The sequence below is a fragment of the Populus trichocarpa genome, chromosome 5 (assembly GCF_000002775.5).
Source record: "Populus trichocarpa isolate Nisqually-1 chromosome 5, P.trichocarpa_v4.1, whole genome shotgun sequence".
Lineage (NCBI taxonomy): Eukaryota > Viridiplantae > Streptophyta > Magnoliopsida > Malpighiales > Salicaceae > Populus > Populus trichocarpa.
In genome coordinates, this window is record NC_037289.2 from 9,641,892 (window position 1) to 9,662,080 (window position 20,189).

Sequence of the window (20,189 nt, forward strand, 5' to 3'; positions counted from 1 at the left end):
AACTTCTCATAAATATTAAATATCCATTATCATTTATCAACGTCCATACAAATTAAAATATATAAATTTACAGAAATTACCACTCCGCAATACCATTGATAAAACTTTAAACGAACCCATTAAGCAAGCTATTAATTATTTCAAAACAGCACATGTACTTCGGTAGTTCCATAAAGTTTTAACAATTTACAAACAAATACAATCTTACAAAATCTAAAACAAACCATAACAGGTATAGAATTATACATTCATATACTACAAGTTTGTTTGAGAAATAACAATACAACATGTACATCTACTAACAAAATACATATACTAAAAAAACAATAAAATCGACATTTAATTAAATGTTAAAATTTAAAAAGATAGAATTACTTACAAAAATTGATAAAATCCGTCGGTAAATCAGAACACGGATGCTGTGACCACAAAACTTCAAGAAATATAACTTTTGTGCTGATATGAGGGAGATTTTTGTTTGGGGGGGAGGGGGGCTGGTTGTTTGCAGATGGGGAGAGTTGGGATTAGGAAGAAGAAGGAGAAATAGGGGAGGAGAGGGTCGGTAGATTGGACATATATTAACTTTTCCCGATGATTTCACCGACAGACACTCCGTCGGTGAAACTGTCGATGATTCTGACGGAACAATCGACATGTCACCGTACGGATCTGCCATTTCAAATCTGTCGGTGATTCCGTCGGCAATATAAATGGCGGTCGCTGTATGGGCTGTCTTTTTGAATCCGTCGGTGATCCCGTCTGAAAAAATAACCCGCCAAAACCTCCACGTCAGCGACCCGCCTTTTTTTTTTACGACGGAAACTTTTCCGTCCGTAATTCAGTCGGTAACTACCAATGGAAACTTTCCGTCGGTAGTTACCGACTGAATTACGGATGGAAAAGTTTCCGTCGGTAATTTCGACCTCAAATTACCGACAGAAATATTCCGTCGGTAAATCCGTTGCTATTTAGCGAATTTCTGGTAGTGAATGTCGAGCATCCCTATATGACTGAGAGTCTAACATAAGAACAGTGGGCCCTAGGACCCAATAAAGGTGCATATCAATTCTTTAACATGTCATGAATATAGCTGGGATGGTCAGATATCGCGAGAAACCAAGTCAGAATCAAAGTCTAAGTTAGAACAAAATTGGTATTACAACAGAATTGCGACAACATCATAATCATTTTTTTAGTGCAAATTCTGAGGGATTTATCCAAACTTAAAGACCAGATAAAGAAGGGACGCATTTAGCATCACAAAGACTCCTAATTAATCTAAGAATCCTGACGATTTCGGCAACAAAGGGGAAGGATAAAGAGAGCAGAAAACAACTGAAACAGGGTTCGAAAAACATTCCTTTCTTCTTTGCTTTTGTCAATTTTTCATCAACCATGAACTAAACTCCTGCATTTGGTTCAAGAGGGATACACACCATCTTCAGCACGTGGGGCTCAAAAATGAATAAAAACATTTATCACTTTTTTTTCCATAGAGTTGCAACATGAACAAAATATCGTGATGAGAGCTTCTCTAAATGCAAAGTAAATCACATGGATACCAACATGTCAGTTAAAGTGGAATAGAAATGCTTCTCTAACTGGCAAACTAGGGCTCACAGGAATTGATGGTATATTAAAAATCATTAGAGTGCTTTTTCTATATCTTTTCATGTTCCATGAGTATTAAAAATTCCAACACAACTAAGGTTTTGACAATTTAAAAAGAAATTCAATTGGATATTGATTGTTGTTATACTTCTTTTAAAGACTAGATTATAGAGTCTAATTCGCATAATGCCATTACCTGGAGTAAGGGTACCAATATCATGTGGCCATGATGTTTACAAAGTGACTTCAATGTCATTTCAAATCCCTGTAGTATTCTTTCTTATGTGAATTTTAAACACGTTTCATTTCAAAGTGGTCATATTTTAGTTCAATGAGTTAATAGGGAAGTTGTTTTAGTTGCTTGGTTCTGGTTTGCTTGTAAAGAGCCTAGAACTCTAACTTTGTTTCTTTCTTTTGATGTTAAGCTATGCTCTTAATGATAATATCAATTCTTGATAAATTTCTCGTCATATTTATATTTATATATATATATATACACTTGCTTTCCAACCTGACCAGATACGAGGCATGGTCTCATTTAATTACAAAACATAAGGCAAAGAGTTGAACAAATAGTGAATTGAAATCACTGAATGGGAATCATGATTTTCTCGTTGATTATCACATTATACTTGTTATAAAAAAACCCACCATTATTACTATGATGCTCAGTAAAGACATTTGAGCAAACCAAAGTTATTAAATCAAGCTCAAATAATGGGTTGGATAGGTAAATCAAGATTGGATTAAGTCAAGTTGACTAAATTGAATTTTAATCCGATTGGATTAAATATGATAAAATAATTTTTTTTTTAGTATTAAACCCAATTTGAATTATGCATCAAATCGCTGGACTTTCATTTCAATTCGTATAATCAGACCAAGTTTAAAAACAAGACTTAACAAGTGCAAGTTAGACGTTAAAAAAAATAAAATAAAATAATCCCACTTATTATTTTTTGACGACTGTAATAACCTATGCTCGTCAACAAAAGACTCCAACTAGTTAGTTGTGTTGACTGGCCGGCAAAGTTGACACGACAAAAATAACTAGCATATAAAAAACACCTTGCATCAATTCGTATTCTGGTCCTTGATTTCTACATGAAATTGCAACCGAAAAATAAATATATTAAGAAATCAAAATATCCCTTTATTATTCTTTAGTGTTGAATGGTAGGGCTCCTGTGTCAGCACAAAATTTAGTGCCAATCCAAGTTTTGACAGCCAATGGCACTCGATGGAGCATTTCCATACTAGAATGCCACTAGACCTTTTTTCAAGAACAATACTTGCCCGCGAATGAGTGATGCCTTCTCTGAATTTTATGTTTTTATATTATTTTGATGTGCTGATATAAAAATAATTTTTTAAAAATAAAAAAATATTATTTTAATATATTTTCAAATAAAAAAAACACTTCAAAAAATAATATTTATCACCCTTTCAAATATCGTCAAATCCTTGCCTATATTAGACAGCAAGCCCATGGACTTGAGTTCTGAGTCCTCTATTTTTCGGACTTGCCTAAAATCATAATTCATAAGCCTTGTAAAAGCTTTGCACAGGAATATCAGGCTGGGTGATGATAACCAATTCTAAAGGCCCAGCCCAAGAAACCACACAATCAAAATCATCATCAAGCGGTTCAAATAGCTGATCACGTCTTATCAAAATGCACAACCGTCTGATCATTTACCGTAGAATCAGACAAACACAAGCATGCCACGCCCAAAAAAAATCCTGCACATGGTTTACCAGGGGAAATCGACAAGGTAAAGTTTAGGTAAGGTAAGCCACATCCATCCAGAATCTTCCTGTTGAACTTTTCTTCTTTATTTTCCATTTTAATAATAAAATAGTATTAACTATTAAAGACTCCTCATTCTCATTCTCCAGCAAAGAAAAGAAAAGAAAGCTTCTCTTTTTATTCCCTGTCTCTCTTGATCAAGGTGAGTGGTATTGGTTCCTGTCTCCGTATGAAGTTTTGCTCTGAGTGTTTTATTGTTTGTGTTTATATATGATTTGGGTGATTTTAGAGGATTTTAATGGCAATTTTTTGTAGTTTATCTGTTTTCTGTTTTGATTTATAAAGTTGTCAACTTTTTTTTCTTTTCCATCTTTTTCAAGGTTTTGACATGCTGAATTATGATGTTTTTGTGACCGACTATGATGGGTCATTTAACTTCTTCTTTTTTTATGACATCGTGCATTTTTTATGATCATGTGATTCGTTGTAATGGTTCAGTTTACTTTGATTAGGTTGTTTTATGCTGGATTTGTGGAATAGGTTCAATTTTTGTTATTTGATTAGTTGTAAATGAAGGTGACAATTTTTTATTTTGGAGATTTTTTGTGCTTAAGGCTACAGAGAATTGAAGCATAAAATTTGTTGTTCTTGATGGTACCTGAGGATTTTATGTGATTACAGGCTGTTGATTTTGAGGGTTTTTGGATAAAGAGATGGAAAGTGGATATGAGGAATCGACAAGTGTGCGTCTGGAAAGCTCGTCTTTTTCGAGCAATAACGGCACTGATGCAGGCGATTTTGAATGCAATATTTGCTTTGAATTAGCTCAGGACCCGATCGTAACTCTTTGCGGTCATCTCTTTTGTTGGCCCTGTCTATACCGATGGTTACACCACCATTCGCATTCACATGAATGCCCAGTTTGTAAGGCCATCATACAAGAAGAGAAATTGGTTCCTCTTTATGGTAGAGGGAAAACTCAGGCTGACCCTCGATCTAAATCTTATCCGGGTATTGATATTCCTACTCGCCCGTCTGGACAAAGGCCTGAAACTGCTCCTCCGCCGGATGCAAATAATTTACCCCATTTTGGGTTTGGAATGCCAGGAGGATTCATGCCTGCAGCGCCAACAAGGATTGGTGGCTTTACGATTTCAACTGCTTTTGGTGGTCTATCACTTTTCCCATCGTTGTTTAATATTCAGTTTCAAGGGTACCCAGATGCTACTGTGTATGGAACAACATCTGGATTTCCATATGGCTTTCATGGTTTTCACGGCAATCGTACACACCGCTTCCCACCTGCAACTACTCGAGGGCAGCAGGCCGATAATGTTTTGAAGAACCTCTTCTTTTTTATTGGATTCTTGGTGGTCCTCGCTCTGCTTTGGTGGTAAATCAATGAATTGCGTTTTGAACTTCGACTGATACTGTCACTTCGAATTGTTTCTGTTGTATCTGTATATACATCATCTGCGATTGTTTTACTTAGATAATTCTGTAATGATTAAAATCCTTTCGAGGGAGTTTCATGTTTTCCACAACGACTAGCAATCATGGAACATGATTAATTATAAATGGGATGTAGATTTTCCAACTATTTTATGTTTGCATATTTAATCTCAAGGAGGTAATTTCTTGTTCTTCTATCTGGTCTTATTTCTTCTGCTGGCAAATTTTGTACAGCGAAGTAGCCTTTTAATAGCAGTTCCAACTTCACATTGGTATTTGAATAGCGTACATTGCGTTGCATTTGATTGAAGCTGCTTCTGCCAGCTCTTTTACGGGTAAATTATACATGATTCTCACCCAATAAGGATTATGACGAATAAAATTAGGCTCTTAATGTGAAGCAATGGAGTTTCAGATGAAGTGTCAGGAAAGTTCAGGCGTTTAGAATGATGAACGGGAATGGAGGGTTCCTACTGCAATCTGCAATATAAGAAAATGAACCGTAAATTTCGCTTCCTTCAGAAGACTAACCATTACAAAAGGATGGTTCAAATCATCGAAGTGGTTTAATAGTTTCTTGCAAAGGGATTGAGCTTCGGTTCTTGATAATTACGCCATAGTTGATGAGACATGCAGGAAAGCGTTGATATTTTCTTGAATTTGGTTGGATGTCAATTTCTTTGCATGTATGCCAGGTTTTGTGACCAATTGTGATGAAGATGCCTGCAATATTAGTCAAACCTCACATTATCAATTAATTATTTATGGTGTTTTTATTCAGAAATATATTAAAATATTTTTTTTTAATTTTTAAATTAATAAATTAAAATTGTTAAAAATCATTTTGATATTTTTCAAATGCGTCCAAAAAAAGTAATTTCATTCCTATACACATCCTTAAATGGATAGATGCACAATGAATCTTCTTTGGGACAATAATAATCTTTTTCCATGTAATTCCTGGCTGAAATTTTCTTTTCTGGTTATACTGTCTGAAAATGCTCTGTTTAGGAGTGAAGTCCAAGGTTTGCTTAAATTTATTTATTTTTATTTAAAATTATTTTTTTATATTTTCGTATTGTTTTGATGAGTTGATATCAAAAATTAATTTTAAAAAATAATAAAAAAATTATTTTAATATATTTTTAAATGTTACTAAATTCTCAGTCACCCATGTAATTTCAATAGTCTAACAGGTGGAGCAATTGAGGTGTTAAAGTTGTTAAATTTATTGTATTTATGCTTTACAGGTAATTATTAATTAAAAATAAATAAATCTCATACTAAAACCAATATGGATAGCAAACAGTGCTTTGTATTTTTTTAATCTCTTAAGATTTTTATATTTCAATCACCAAGCTTTTTTTTTTTAATTTATCCTTTTACATTTTGTTATTTCATATTTGAATATGAGAAATTGTTTTGATTAGCATGTTCTCGAGATATCAAAAAAATATCATGATATTTTGTTAATGTTCAATTTTGCTAAATAAAAAAAATTCGATTATGTTGCTTGAATTTTCTTTTGAAAATATAAGGACCAAAATTGACATTATATCTAAAACAAATGGTTTTTTTGTAATGTTCAAATAGTACCTTTATGACATTTTTTCCTTTCAAGATTGTTTTGTTTTGTTTTGTTTTGTTTTATCTTTTTTTTTTTGCAATTTTTATTTTGATTCAAAACTTTATTTTATATATTTTTAAGTTCTTGATATGAGAGGAAAAAAGAGTCGTTGGAAAACAATAAAAAAGAAAGAAAGTTAATAGTTGACAAAACTTCAATGACGTAACAAGTTATTCATGGTGTCAATAGGCTCTATTTTACGAGAGAAATTACATTTAGATCTTTTTATCGGACGAAAAATATAGATCAAGGTTGGCAAATAATATTTCTCAACTTGATTTTGTGGTTTTTTTTTTCTTACAAATCTAGGGGTGTTTTGAGTTGAGATATTGATTTTTTAAGGTGATGAGAGTGTTTATTTGTTGTTTTTAGATGAAAATTGATTGAAAAATAGTTTTTTGAGTAAAAAAACCCAACCAGGTTTTTTAGTAGGTTTTTGATAGTTAGAAGCTAGGCATTCAGACGATGTATTATCTATCACAACAGAGGACACTTCATCTTTTGAAATAGATAACATGTCATTTGATTTTTTTTTTAAAAAAAATCCCCCTTTGAAAGATGCAAAAAAACAAAGGGCAGGTGCGTGGGCCCTCCCAAGTCTAGACTCATAGCCCCTTTTTGTCTTTTGAATTTTTTGTTATCTTTGATTTAAATTTAATAAAACTATTTTTCTGTTTTTATCTTTAATTTTTTTTTCACTTTCTTATGAATGTCTATTTTTAGTATCAATCTAGATCCATGGGTCGCGCTGCACCGCAAGCCGGATAATTTTTTCTTTAAACATAAAAAATGTAAATGCATTGCTACCGTGTTTTTGAGAAAAAAATATATTTAATTATGAATTTAAAATATGATGCATATTAGAGGACACCTTTTTTAAATACTGAAATAGTGACATACTAGATGATATTTTAAAAAACAATAATATTAAAATGATGACAAATCGGATTGGTTTGGGATAACCTTGGTTAACTTGCAAATTTCACGACTCAATTTTGGAGGATGAAATTATAAACACAAGAAGAAATTAAAAAAAAAAAGACTAAAGAAAAGACCCAAGTCAACCTGTAAAAAGCTTCCAAATTCACGACTCAAGTCATGAGATTAAGATTAAAAAAACACACGCCACTAGAGAGTGGGGGAGGCACAACTCTTTGGCAGCACGTATTGCCTTCTCTGGTGGCCAAACACACCCTTTAGAGGTGGCAATTGAAGTGTGTATGCTCAATTTTTACGGTGTATCATCAACGTCATTTTCTTTATTCTTTATCTCTTTTCTCTCTTTTATCTTTAGAATTCGCTATGGCTATTCAAAACTTCATAATTGTCATCTTATTTTATTATCATTCCAAATTCGATCTTTTTTCTTTTGATTTTTAAGTCTTTGTTCATGTTTTTTTTTCTTCTAAAATTGAGGTTATTATTTTATTTTATTTTTTAAATTTGGTCCTCATTCTTTTAATTCACATTTTTAGTTTTTGATCCTTTTGTGAAATTGAATTTTCTTTTCAATTGCATCCTTCAATCCAAAAATGTCAAATCTCCTCTTATTTTTTTTATTTTTAATTTGGTCCCCATTCTTTTGGTTGTTATTTTTTTTAGGTCATTTTGTATTTTTTTTAATCTCATCCTTAAGCATAGGGTCGGAAATTGGGCTTTATGTTTTTTCATGATAGAGTGATCGCAGTTTTATTATCCAAGTCATAAATTTTAAAACTTAATCCGGGTTAACATCGTTCTTTTTTTATTAGAGTTTATTTTTTACTCTGATTTTATTTTTTATTATTATTTTTATCCTTCCAAGTTGGTTGTTTTTTTTTTAAAAAAAAATTGGGCTTCATGATTTTATTTGATTTCCTTTCAATTCAATTATCTCGATCTCATTACTAGGATTACAAGTTTGGCGGTTAGCCGGGATTGACTTGGTTCTTTTTTAGGGTTGTTGCTTTCTTAATTTAATATTTTTTTGTTTTGTTTTTCAACATTGAATTGCTTTAGAATTGAGTTTTGTGATTTTTTCTAGTTTCCTTCTATTGCATTATATCATTCGCAAGATTCAGGGCATGTGGTTTGGTAGGCTTGCCCTGTTTACTGGTGTTTTGTTTTTTTTTTTGTTTTTTTTTAATAATTGATTTTCTTTTGATTTTATCCTTCTACATTAGATGTTTTAGGAATTAAGTTTCATTATTTTTTTTATTTGTTTTTTTTGGCTTATCCCGATTTAATGAACCAACTTACAAATTTTGCATGCTCACTTAGGTATATTTGGGTATTTGTTTTTTCTTTTCTTCTCCAATTTCAATATTTCACTTTGGATCGGCTTGGAACTAAGCTCTATTGCTTCTTAATTTTTTTTTTTTGCTAACCTTACTAGTAAGGCTCCCATTAAAACTTTTTTTTGTTTGATTTAGTCGACCATCTACCTCTTTTTTATCATCAAATTAAATAATATCGGTTTATTTGACTCGGTTACGGATTTCTTTTATTTGTTTAGAGCACGCTAGCACCGATCAAACTTTTTTTTATGCTAGTTTTTTTTTTTTTATCTTTTTTTGAGCTCGCACACAGGGCCACGGATGTAGTAACTTCTAAATTAAATGCTCAAAATTTCACGCAGGGCTGAATTTCATGCTTGTACCAAAACACACGTGTCAAGACCAAGTCCTCAGAACCTTCATGTAGATAGAATTCTTTAATGTATTTTATATATATATAATTTTGTTGAATTAGTTTTCTTTTATATTTAAATACATCATAATATTATTTTTATTTTTTAAAAAAACTAGTTCAAGTTCTTATATGAAAATCATGTTTCTGAGAAAGAAAATTTTATCAAAATAAAAAAAATAAATGAATAACAAAAAGGGAGTTTTGGCTATTTATTTTCTTTCTAGATTTAAATCATTTGATTTTTTATTTTAATCTCTTTATATTTTTATTCAAAAAATCATGTTGTTAGTAAAATAATGTATAAATAAAAACATTTTCTTACTTCAGAATTTTGAATCATTAAAATTCTTTTGATATTTTTGGAAATTGTCCCAAAACTAAATAAGAACGAGTTTTGAAATGTAAACCCTCACCAAAGTCATTAAGAGAGAAAATTAAATGATTAGGCACTGATTAGTTTAATTGTCAAAACTTTGACACAAAAATTTCCCTTAGGCCAATAATACAGAGAAGTTTAATGGGAGCACAAATACCAAATCTACGACTGCAAGATACATTGGGTGTAGAAATGGGAGCTGAATTCTAAAACTCCCTCGTCTCTTGCCCCTATAGTTTGACAATTACTACCCTTACATATCCCTATTAAATTCTCTAGCAAACAGACAAATTTTTTTGACAACGAGCTTTGCCCTTTTCAGCGGATTTTTTGGCCGCCCCTTCACCTACTTTGAACGCAATTGAAATTATATTTCTTAAATATTTAATTTTTTTAATGTTTTTAATTATTTTGATATATTAATATTAAAAATATTTTTTTAAAAAATAAAAGAATATTATTTTAATGTATTTATGAGAAAAAACACATTAAAAAACAACCGTTATCATACTTCTAAACATGTTATTGATATTGGTTACAAAACATGAAGTGATTATGCTGAAAGAGTTCTGCAAATTACATGGAAAAAAACCTATGCTAAACCTAAAGAGTTTAAGTAAAGAAATAGCATGAATTAACAAATTCTTTCTTCATATCATTTGGAATGATATTTGAATTAAAGATGCCAGCACAAGATAATCTATTGTTGAATATTTGGACTTGAATACTAATAAGGTCATGGAAAAACCTCTTATAGGAATCGAGCTTTTTATAGTTGAATTTGTGTGCCATTTCAAATACTTTCATCAACTCATGTTTCGGATAGAAAATATTTTTCACAGGTTAAGAATAGTTTGTGACCATGGCAAAGCATTATGTATGGAGACATTCACATGGGGTCTTGTCATAGACATGGAGATTCTTGTACAAGTCACTAGAGACTTTCATAGATATTTTCATAGAAACTTTTTGTTATAAACATGAAGAATTTGTTTGAAGATATAGAGATTTCATTATGAAGATTTTTCATTGAAGATATTGGAAACGTGAAGAAACATTACAGTTTTTATTTAAAAGTTTAAAAAATAGTGAAGATACAATTTCTAAAAGTTATCTAATTTTGAACAATGCATCTTGGGATTTTTTCCTATTTGTAGAGGTTGCATTTTCTTCTTTAAAAATTATTAGAGATATTATCTGGAGATCAATCTCTCAATCTCCTTTTTCAGTGCATGTCATTCCCCAGTGTCATAACTATTGCCATTATGATAGTGACATAACTAGTTAGGGTTCATTGTGTTCATGTTACTCTTCATTAGAAATGAATATTACATGAAATCCTTTCCCTAAATAACAACAAACACCTCAACACATGTTGTGGTAAGAGATGTGGTCGGGAACTTAGAGAAAGTCAGGCAATCATGAATGGATCCCTTGGTGATTGTCTTGGATGCCCTAGTATGAGGCTAATTGCGCTATAGATATTCTTCTATTTGAAAACAATGGTGTCCTTGTCTAGTCACACTTGCCTTTTGCCTTTTCTACTCGAATATAGTTTTTCATTTTCTATTTTAAGTTAAGGAAAGTCCTTTCATGAAGAATATATAGGTTTTTTTTTCATAATTAGTACTTGTAGACTCTACTAATCAAGACTTCAGTGACAATGGGTTCGAGTATACTTTTAACATTTAGTATTTTCTCATTAAATATATGAAGATATGTTATGGTTCTTTCATCTTTTCATTGGATGATGTCGAAAATCCTAGCCATGCTTTTTTTTAATGGGATTCCTAGTGTTGAAATGAGAAATGATTTTAATGTAGAGATCATTAAGGTCAATGATGGAGTCAAATTCAAGGTTGTAATACCACATCCTAGTAGATCCATAAAAGTTATAGGAAAATATTTTCAAATAGCATCACTCTTTTTTATTACAAAATCTAAGATGTTTCTAACATTTTGTCCTCTCTAGGATCTGTAAAGTTATTATAGTTATCCAAGTTGGTCTATGTGACGACATATTTTTTTGAGAGATGAGTTTGTAACATTTTATGATAAAGTACATAGTCTCTCTCCTAGTGAAAATGATGTCCATTCTTATTCTTAGGAGCTGGTACAATCTTGTATCCATGTCTTTTTCAACAAGGAGCATGTGAGTGAGAGTCAGAAGAAGACTGATAATGATAGCCATGTTTATGGCTAGGTTCTATTGAAGAGTGCTCATTTCTTTGAAGAGTTGGAGCATCATGCCTATTGCACTTTGTTTTATCCTATTGTTTAAGGGAAATGGAGTTGTCTATGTGCACTTGGTGCATATATTAAAGTTGTGTGTTGTATTTTCTTTTGATGGAATGAAAAAGTGCAAAATAGTTCTTATATAACTGGAACAATATTGTTTATCACTTGTACTTGATGGGAGGGTTGATAGGAATTTAGAGGGGTTGGAGTTTTTATAGTGGGGTGATTAGTTACTCTTTCCTATTCTAGAGTTTTGTCAGCCATAAAAAGAATTAGTGAAGAGTGAAATGGAATGTACTGGTTTTTGTTCAAGTTTCCACAAATAACATCAATGATGAGGTCATAAAAAATCTCAGATAAAAATTAGATTTTTCATAGCTGCATCTTTTAATTGTTTAAACTTAGCTTAAATGGCCATAAATTTCTTTTTAATGCTCCATCACATACTTTCATCAAGGACATTGAAGTGACCACCTTAATAATTGGACATTATATGTGAGCTCGTTATGGGTTATGCTGTAGCCTTAATAAATCCAGTGTTTGCTAGCTTTTTTATTATATATATAATTTTATCATGATAAAACTATTATTTCCTCAAAATTTAACAATATTTAAAGAACATGTTTAATATCTCTTTTTTTTTTAATCTTTTTACATATAATCAAGTTAAGATATCTGAGACATAAAATAATTATGTTAAAGTTTTAACTTATAATGAATCAAAAAGTTTTTGAAACTTGGCTTCAATAATATATATATATATATATATATATCATCATCATCATCATCATCATCATCTAGAACTCAAATTCAAGAATAAACTTCCATAAAGAAATGATATTTTTTTAATAATATATAAAATTTTCAATAACAAAAAGATATCATGCTTTTGTTTTATTGATTAGGAGAATGAATTGTTCATTATTTCGGTTTAGGAGTCTGTTTAATTAATGCCCTTAGTGTCTTTTTTTTTTTTTTAATGATGATGAAGTATATTTTTAGTTTAATTTTTGGATATAGAGATTTAAATATTTTTTTAATATATGAAAAACAAATTATCTACACTAAAATCAAAAGAATTCTAAGAGTTTTAGTTATCAAAACTCAAAAACCTGAATCGAGATCAATAACATATGGTTTGAGAAGGAGCCTATAACTAGCAACAACTATAAGTTTCTTAATATGTGACGTAGCCAAAAGCGAAGGATAATGAGGCTTGTTACAAGTCAAAATCTTTAAAGACTAAAAAGACTATAACTATTGAGAGATTTTTAAAATACTTAATTTTATTTATTTATGTCTCCACTTGTCAAAAGACTATTACAGCCTTTATATATATTAAAAAAAAACTAGAAAACCTTAATAATACTAAATTGAAAAAATAAAATTGAAAAAACACTATTCTTTTCAACCACTCTCATATTTGTTAAAAGATCAGAATCCTTAAAATCATAACAGACGGGCTGACTTTCTTCTTCTCTCTTCCTTATCTTATTCTTCTTCTCTCGTCATCTTCTGCAAATAAACACTAATGTCCCTCTCTTTCTTTCTCTTCTCTCTCTCCTTCTTTCCTGAACTCCTTCATTTCTTTTCTTTTCTCCTCTACGTGCAAATATGTCTTCTTCTTTTTTCTTCCACTAACTTCTCTATTTTTTTTTGTTAATTAACATACCGTTCAAAGTTGTTGTTGTTGTTTTTTTTTAATTTTCTTAGCTTCACTCACAAAAAAATTAAGGTAAGATTTTTCTTTTTTCTTCTCTTTTTTATGTTTTTTTTTGCATTATTTTTTAATTCTTTTTGTTCTTAATAATTGTATTAATGTTGTTTTTGGAATTGTTTTTATATGAGAACAATTTTGTTGAATCTTAGTTGGATTTGTTTTTTCAATTTTGTTGCTCAAATTAAATTAAATGTGTAGGATTGATTTTAATTATTATTAGTTAATAATATTGTATTAAACGTTAATAAATTTAAAATATTCTTAGTTAATAATAATTAATTATCATATATTCATAATTATAAGTTCAATTTAAATAAAAAGTTAAAGTTATAAATTTAGATTGATTTTTATATGATATACAATACAATATTATAATTATAATAATTTTATATATAACCTAATTATAGAAAAAAAGCTTTTCTATTTATAAAGTTAAATTCTAGTTAAAAAGTAGAGATTCAATAATTATGTATGCTCTATAATAAGTATATGTATTAATAAAAAAATTAAAAACAATATTCTATAAACTAGGTTAAGTCCAAGTTGGGTGAACTCTTCACTCAATGACAAGGAAACAAATTGAATAAAGTCAACTAGTTTGTGGCAATTGAATTTAAATTGTTGTGTATTTGCAAGTTTAAAATTTTTGGGTAGTCTCTTGTATAGAAGAGGTTCTATCGAATTGTTTTTAAAAATATGAATAGTTTATGGTATCTTAATCCTTTAATTTGTGTAAATGCCTAAAAAAAAATTAATAGCACATCGTACAGACAAGATTGTTGCTAGTTCTTTTAGCAATGCTTCTGACTACCATGAGTCGTTAAATGTCACTCAAGAACGGGCACTTAAAACAAAGATGACCATGCTCAACGCGGGCTCGTCGAGTGCAATGCCACCACGTCGAGGAAGGGTCCTTTCACAAGAGGATTCATTTACCTAAAAGTATCAAGGTGTGTGGAAAAACAACCTTTTCAATGCAAGTTAGTTTTCCCTTCACATCGACATGTTAATAATTTTTGACAAATTAATTTCAATTAACGAATGCAATTTCAGGTTTAAAAACATTGAGGCTGCTAGAACCATAACATCGGTGATGAAATCATCGATGAAAATTCAATTGTTTCAATGGAGTCAGGTTTCAAACATCTTGAATGAAAACCTATAATTTATGCATGGTTCAGAATGTTTAAGGTTAGTATTAACTTACATATTTTTTTATTATGTTAATTCGGTTAGTTTATTAATATTAATGAAAATTTTCTTTTACAAATTTTAACTCCAAGGAAAATTTTGAATCAGATAGAGCTGACAACGCTATTGAAAGGAGAGCTTAAAAGAATAACACTGCAACTAAGTAGGATTATAATTAAGATAAAATTTCTTAATCCTTTTATTTTTTATTTACTAACAAATAATTCATTTGTACCATATAGGTTGCATGATTTTTGGTATGGGGGGTAAAAGAAAGCAAAACAATATGCAAAAGAAAGAGTGCTTCCAAGCTGGAAGTAGATGATGATTTGGAAGGATTTCAAACCATTGTGCGTGAATATATTCAGCATGTGACGTTCAAACATTTCATGTGATGATCACACTTTGGTTACCATGCACACCAGCAACTCAATTATGTTTGTTTTGAATATGAAACAAATGATAAGATTATTTTTTTAATTACATCCATTTTTAATTTGTTGTTTTTTATAAATATATTTAATTAAAGACAGTTTTCTCTTGCAAGTTATGGTTCTTGGATATGAGCCAAGCTCGATGAAGCTTTTTGTGGAAACATGCGTGTGGAATGATGACTGTCAAATAGGGGTGTAGCAGCTCGTGGATAACCGAGCTTAACACTTTGTAATATGTTGGTTTCCAACTAATTTTTTTAAGTTATTATTTTTATTGAATTTGCTGACATTTTTTTTTCTAGGATACATATAACCCCTAGTTAAAGGAGAGATATAGTGACAATCTTTCGACCCATCCAGATCTTGATCCAGATTTATAGGTGAAGGCAGGATCTTCCGGTGGACCTAATAGAAATCAGGTGTACTGTCTCTTTAATACTACGACCGAGGTCTTGCGAATGGCTTGCAATGTTTCAACTGTTGGATGCTTGCAATCGATTTCAAGCACTCAAACTTTGGAGTTTAAGGCTATTTTAGACCAACGAGTTCAAGCTCGGACAACCCATCTTGTTGTTGTTTATGAATGACTCAGTGTTGAGATGACCGAACTTCCCTGATCGGTAATAAAGATGAGATCATAAATGAGTGGTACTTGTGCTCTCCCTTATTTGCCTACGGTCCTGACGAAGACTCACCTCTTTCTTCTCCTCCAACACCTCTATTCTAGACAAATTGTATTTGAACTTATAAAAGTTTTAATTAGTAATAAATATTTTATTTTTATATTAATTTAATTTAATTGAATTTATTTTCTATTTCTATTTAATATCTATTTAATATATATTTTAAAATATTTATAAATTATTACTGACGGGGTTATTGATGGATTTAGTCCATCAATATATTTTAGGGAGTTGGAAAATAATTACTGCAAATTTCATTGCCACTATTTACTCACCAATGAAATTACAAACGGTCTATTTGATAGTTATATGTCAAATTCATCGAGAAAAATACTGATGGATAAAAAAATTCATCGATGGAACGATATATAATTTTTCTGTCAGTGACATGTTATATTCATTGATGGAAATACCACATAATAAAGCAGGTTAAATGTTCTTTTTAGCATGCTTTTGCTGTCAGTAAATTCATCGGTAAAATTATTTCCGACAGACTCACTAGCACACCACAAATTAGTGATGAGAGTTTTTTCAATGGAGTATTACCGTCTACGATCCTGTCGGGAAAATTTATGCCTACGAACTATGAGTATGAATCCCGACAGAAAATTCCATTGGTAATTCTAAAAATTCTGGTAGTGTTCTTTGCCTTGGATGGAACAACGAGGGGTTCCCATGTACATAGTTGGGTCGAGTTTAGGCCTATAATTGTATCTACTTCAACTTCTGATATTTTACAAATTATAAATCTAACTCATTCAATTGTTTTTTTGGACTCAAACGAGTTGAATATATCGGGTTAGCCTAATTGTTTTATGGATATTTACAAATATCCACGGTTTGAGTTTATATTGCTAATTTTTATGGATCCGCATTTGGAGACAGACCTATAACATGGACTGTAGGTACCATGACACCCTTAATGATATGTGTAATTTTCATACCTTGCACCACCATTAAATTCTAGTTGCCTCCCCCTCCCCTCCTACAATGAGATAAACTCTTTTATTATATTAAAAAAAGATATAATAAGAACCACACGAACAAGAACTTTGAAGCTGAAATATTTCTAAATAAAATAAAATAAATGCTAAATCCACATATTATTAGATATAAAAACAAAAAGGAGTGTACGGTATACAAGTTGGGTTAGATTAATTGGATTTCAAAAATCCCAACCCCACCTAACCCGTGATATTTATTTCTTAAGTTTTTTAACCCACTATCATTTATAATATCCACATTATCTAATTTTGTCGAGTTTGATCAAGTAAGATAATGCAAACATTATAAATTAGCTATTCCTTTTAATATCCATAGGAACAACTTCATAGACTATAATTTGTAACCGAATTCAAAATGTTAATAAGATTAGATGGCAAAAATTATACTTTAACACACATATAGTAGACATTAGAGTTCGAGTTGGTGTTAATGAATCCATAATTCTTGTTCCTCAAATCAAAGATCCGCGCGAAACGGATGTTACCTTCAAAAGTTGGTGACTTGATGCAGGCAAAGTCGATTTTGACCTTAGTACTTTATTGTACCAAATTGCACTTTCTCCTTTTTTTTTTTTTTCAAGATCCGACGGTTACTAATTTATTTACAGTAATAATAATAAAAAAAAACATTCATAAAGACGAACTTTCTCTGTTGCCAATTGCCAAAAAGAGTCGGTGGTTAATTATTTGCTTATAAAATCACATTGGAAGAATTTAAAGAGTGCACATTTCACACCATTTATTTATATTTGGACTTAGTTTTTGAAGCACATTTAAAAAACATGTGGCTACTAATCCTGGCTTTGTTTAAAATCATTGACTGTTCTACGCTTCCTAGCAATTTCCCTGCTTTAACAAATTGGATCCATAGACAAGATTGATGTGGGCATGTCTCCTCTCTTTCTAAAAGGTTAGAACCCATCACTCAAAGTCTCTCTAACTTTTTTAAATCTCTCTGCCCTGCCCCAAGCCATGTACAAACCAGGACGAAAATTAACACTACCATCACCGCCACATCTCCTCCTCTCCCTCCTTCTCCTCCTCTCCATAATTATAATCAATGCCACCGCCACGGCTACCGTCAATACTAAAAGATTCAGAGAAGCCCCACAATTCTACAACTCCCCAACATGTCCATCAATCTCCACCAAAGACATGTGCTCTCAGCAAGCAGTGCACGTGGCTATGACTCTGGACTTCCCTTACCTCCGCGGCACCATGGCCGCTATTCTTTCCATCCTCCAACACTCCTCCTGCCCGGAAAATACTCGCTTCCACTTCATTTCCTCCCCTTCCTCCACCTACCTCCACGAAACTATCACCTCCTCCTTCCCTTACCTCCGTTCCCAAATCCACCCTTTCGACACCAACTCTGTCTCCGGCCTCATCTCCACCTCCATCCGCTCAGCCCTCGACTCTCCTCTTAACTATGCTCGCAATTATCTCGCCAACATCCTTCCTCCTTGCGTCCGGAAAGCTGTCTATTTAGACTCCGATTTAGTCCTAGTCGACGACATTGCAATGCTAGCAGCTACTCCACTTGGTACCGGAACTGTGTTAGCAGCACCGGAATACTGTAATGCTAACATTACCGCATACTTTACTCCTACATTTTGGGCAAACCCTTCGCTCTCCTTGACATTTTCAGGACGCAATGCCTGTTACTTTAACACAGGAGTGATGATTATTGATTTAGAAAGATGGAGAGAAGGAGATTACACAACAAAAATAGTTGAATGGATGGAGCTTCAAAAGAGGATGAGGATTTATGAATTGGGCTCATTGCCTCCATTCTTGTTGGTTTTTGCTGGGAATATTGCTGCTGTGGATCATAAATGGAATCAACATGGCCTTGGAGGGGATAATTTTAGAGGTCTTTGTAGGGATTTGCATCCTGGTCCAGTTAGTCTTCTGCATTGGAGTGGCAAAGGGAAGCCTTGGGTTCGCTTAGATGAAAACCGGCCATGCCCTTTGGATGCATTATGGGCTCCTTATGATCTTATGCAGACACCTTTTGCTATTGACTTTTAGAGTTTAGGTCTTAGTTTAAATTTTCCAATGCTGAAAATAGATCGGCGGAAGAGGGAAGGTGTTCATAGATTAATAAGTCCATTAACAGCCCTTACAGTACTTTCTTCTTCTTCTTCTGGGTTTTGCTTTGTACTGGGTACATAGTAAGAGCTAGTAGTGCAGTAAAGTGAAGAGGGAATTACAGAGAAAGATATATTAATTTACCTTCTATATATATTTTTTGGCATTTCTTTGCTATGATTTCTGTTTATAATCACTATTTTTTTAAAAAAAAAATTTAGATCTAATTTTTTTTTTGTTTTTGTTTTATGATAATACAAAAACTAAGATCTAAAATAAAAAAATCCCCATAGCATCTGCTATGAGACAGTGCTTGATGCCCTCTATAAGAGCGTCCCAAAGGTAATCAATAATTATACTCTTTGTTGCGTTCTTCGCTGAAAAATCTGCGTAGGAGTTGGAGCAGCAGCAGCAGCAGCACAAGTGAGATTTCCTATTTTGTTTCAAATGTTTACCTTCTCATTCCTAAATTGTCTCATGAACAGTTTTAAATTGTAAGATTATTTGTTGACCATTTAAAATTAAGTGTTAAGTAGACTACGTACCATTTAGGAAATTAATTGTCTTTCTAAAAAGAATTAGCTCTAATTTAATTTGTGTTTTAATTGAAATTAAAACCGGGTTTTTTAGAGAAGTCCTCTAACCGGGGCCAGTGGTTCTCACTAGCACCAACTTCTTCTTCTTCTTGTTGATAATAGTTTTAAATTATTTGACTTTTTATTTAGTTTTTATAAATCTAAATTTTGTATTTCGTTTAATATGGTCGTATCTTGACTATTCGTTCTCCTCATTAATTTATTATGATATTTCTTTTTTTGAATAAAAAATTAATGATTGTTGCTATTTTAATGAAGGAATTTTCCTTCTATCCAAAATCATTTTTGTTAGTGAGATGTAATCAAATTATATATATATTGAAAATTACAATTTTTTTTTCTCTTATCATCCAAATGGTTGAAAAGAGTAATTGTTGTTTGGAATTGCAATGTTGGTATTGTAAATACTTTTTTCAAACAATAAGTTATACTTTTTTCAAACAATAAGTTATACTTTTTTTAAATATAGTATGAAAATAATTATTTATTCATATTTTATTTAGTATAATAAAATTGTTATTTTTATTTTAAATAATTAATGATATGTGATGCACGTTGTTCTAAATAGCTTAAATTTGACACAAACACACACAAAACACACACGTATACATATAATAATAAATATTAAGTTGATTTACAAGCTGTTATATATATATATATATATATATATATAAAATAACTTCTCCTTGGACAACATTTCTTCATTTTGTGATTGGATACTCCTACAATAGATGCAGTGTAGTTAT

General features: G+C 31.3%; 2 protein-coding genes across 3 annotated transcripts; both read left to right on the forward strand.

Moving 5' to 3' along the window:
* Positions 1-3,383: 3,383 nt before the first annotated feature.
* On the forward strand, positions 3,384-5,008 carry LOC18099325 (uncharacterized). Of its 2 annotated transcripts, XM_052452685.1 has the most exons (3): positions 3,384-3,402; positions 3,511-3,563; positions 4,043-5,008. In XM_052452685.1, the coding sequence occupies exon 3, from the start codon at positions 4,075-4,077 to the stop codon at positions 4,756-4,758; it is 684 nt and encodes a 227-aa protein (XP_052308645.1). In that variant the 5' UTR covers positions 3,384-3,402; positions 3,511-3,563; positions 4,043-4,074; the 3' UTR covers positions 4,759-5,008. The 2 variants fall into 2 exon arrangements, with proteins under 2 accessions (XP_052308645.1, XP_006383256.3); XM_006383194.3 differs by lacking the exon at positions 3,384-3,402 and having other exon boundaries at positions 3,409-3,563.
* Positions 5,009-17,578: 12,570 nt separating this feature from the next.
* On the forward strand, positions 17,579-18,999 carry LOC18099326 (probable galacturonosyltransferase-like 1). The gene has a single exon (XM_006383195.3). It carries the CDS (start codon positions 17,729-17,731, stop codon positions 18,785-18,787), a length of 1,059 nt encoding a protein of 352 aa, XP_006383257.1. The 5' UTR covers positions 17,579-17,728; the 3' UTR covers positions 18,788-18,999.
* The last annotated feature ends 1,190 nt before the right edge of the window (positions 19,000-20,189 follow it).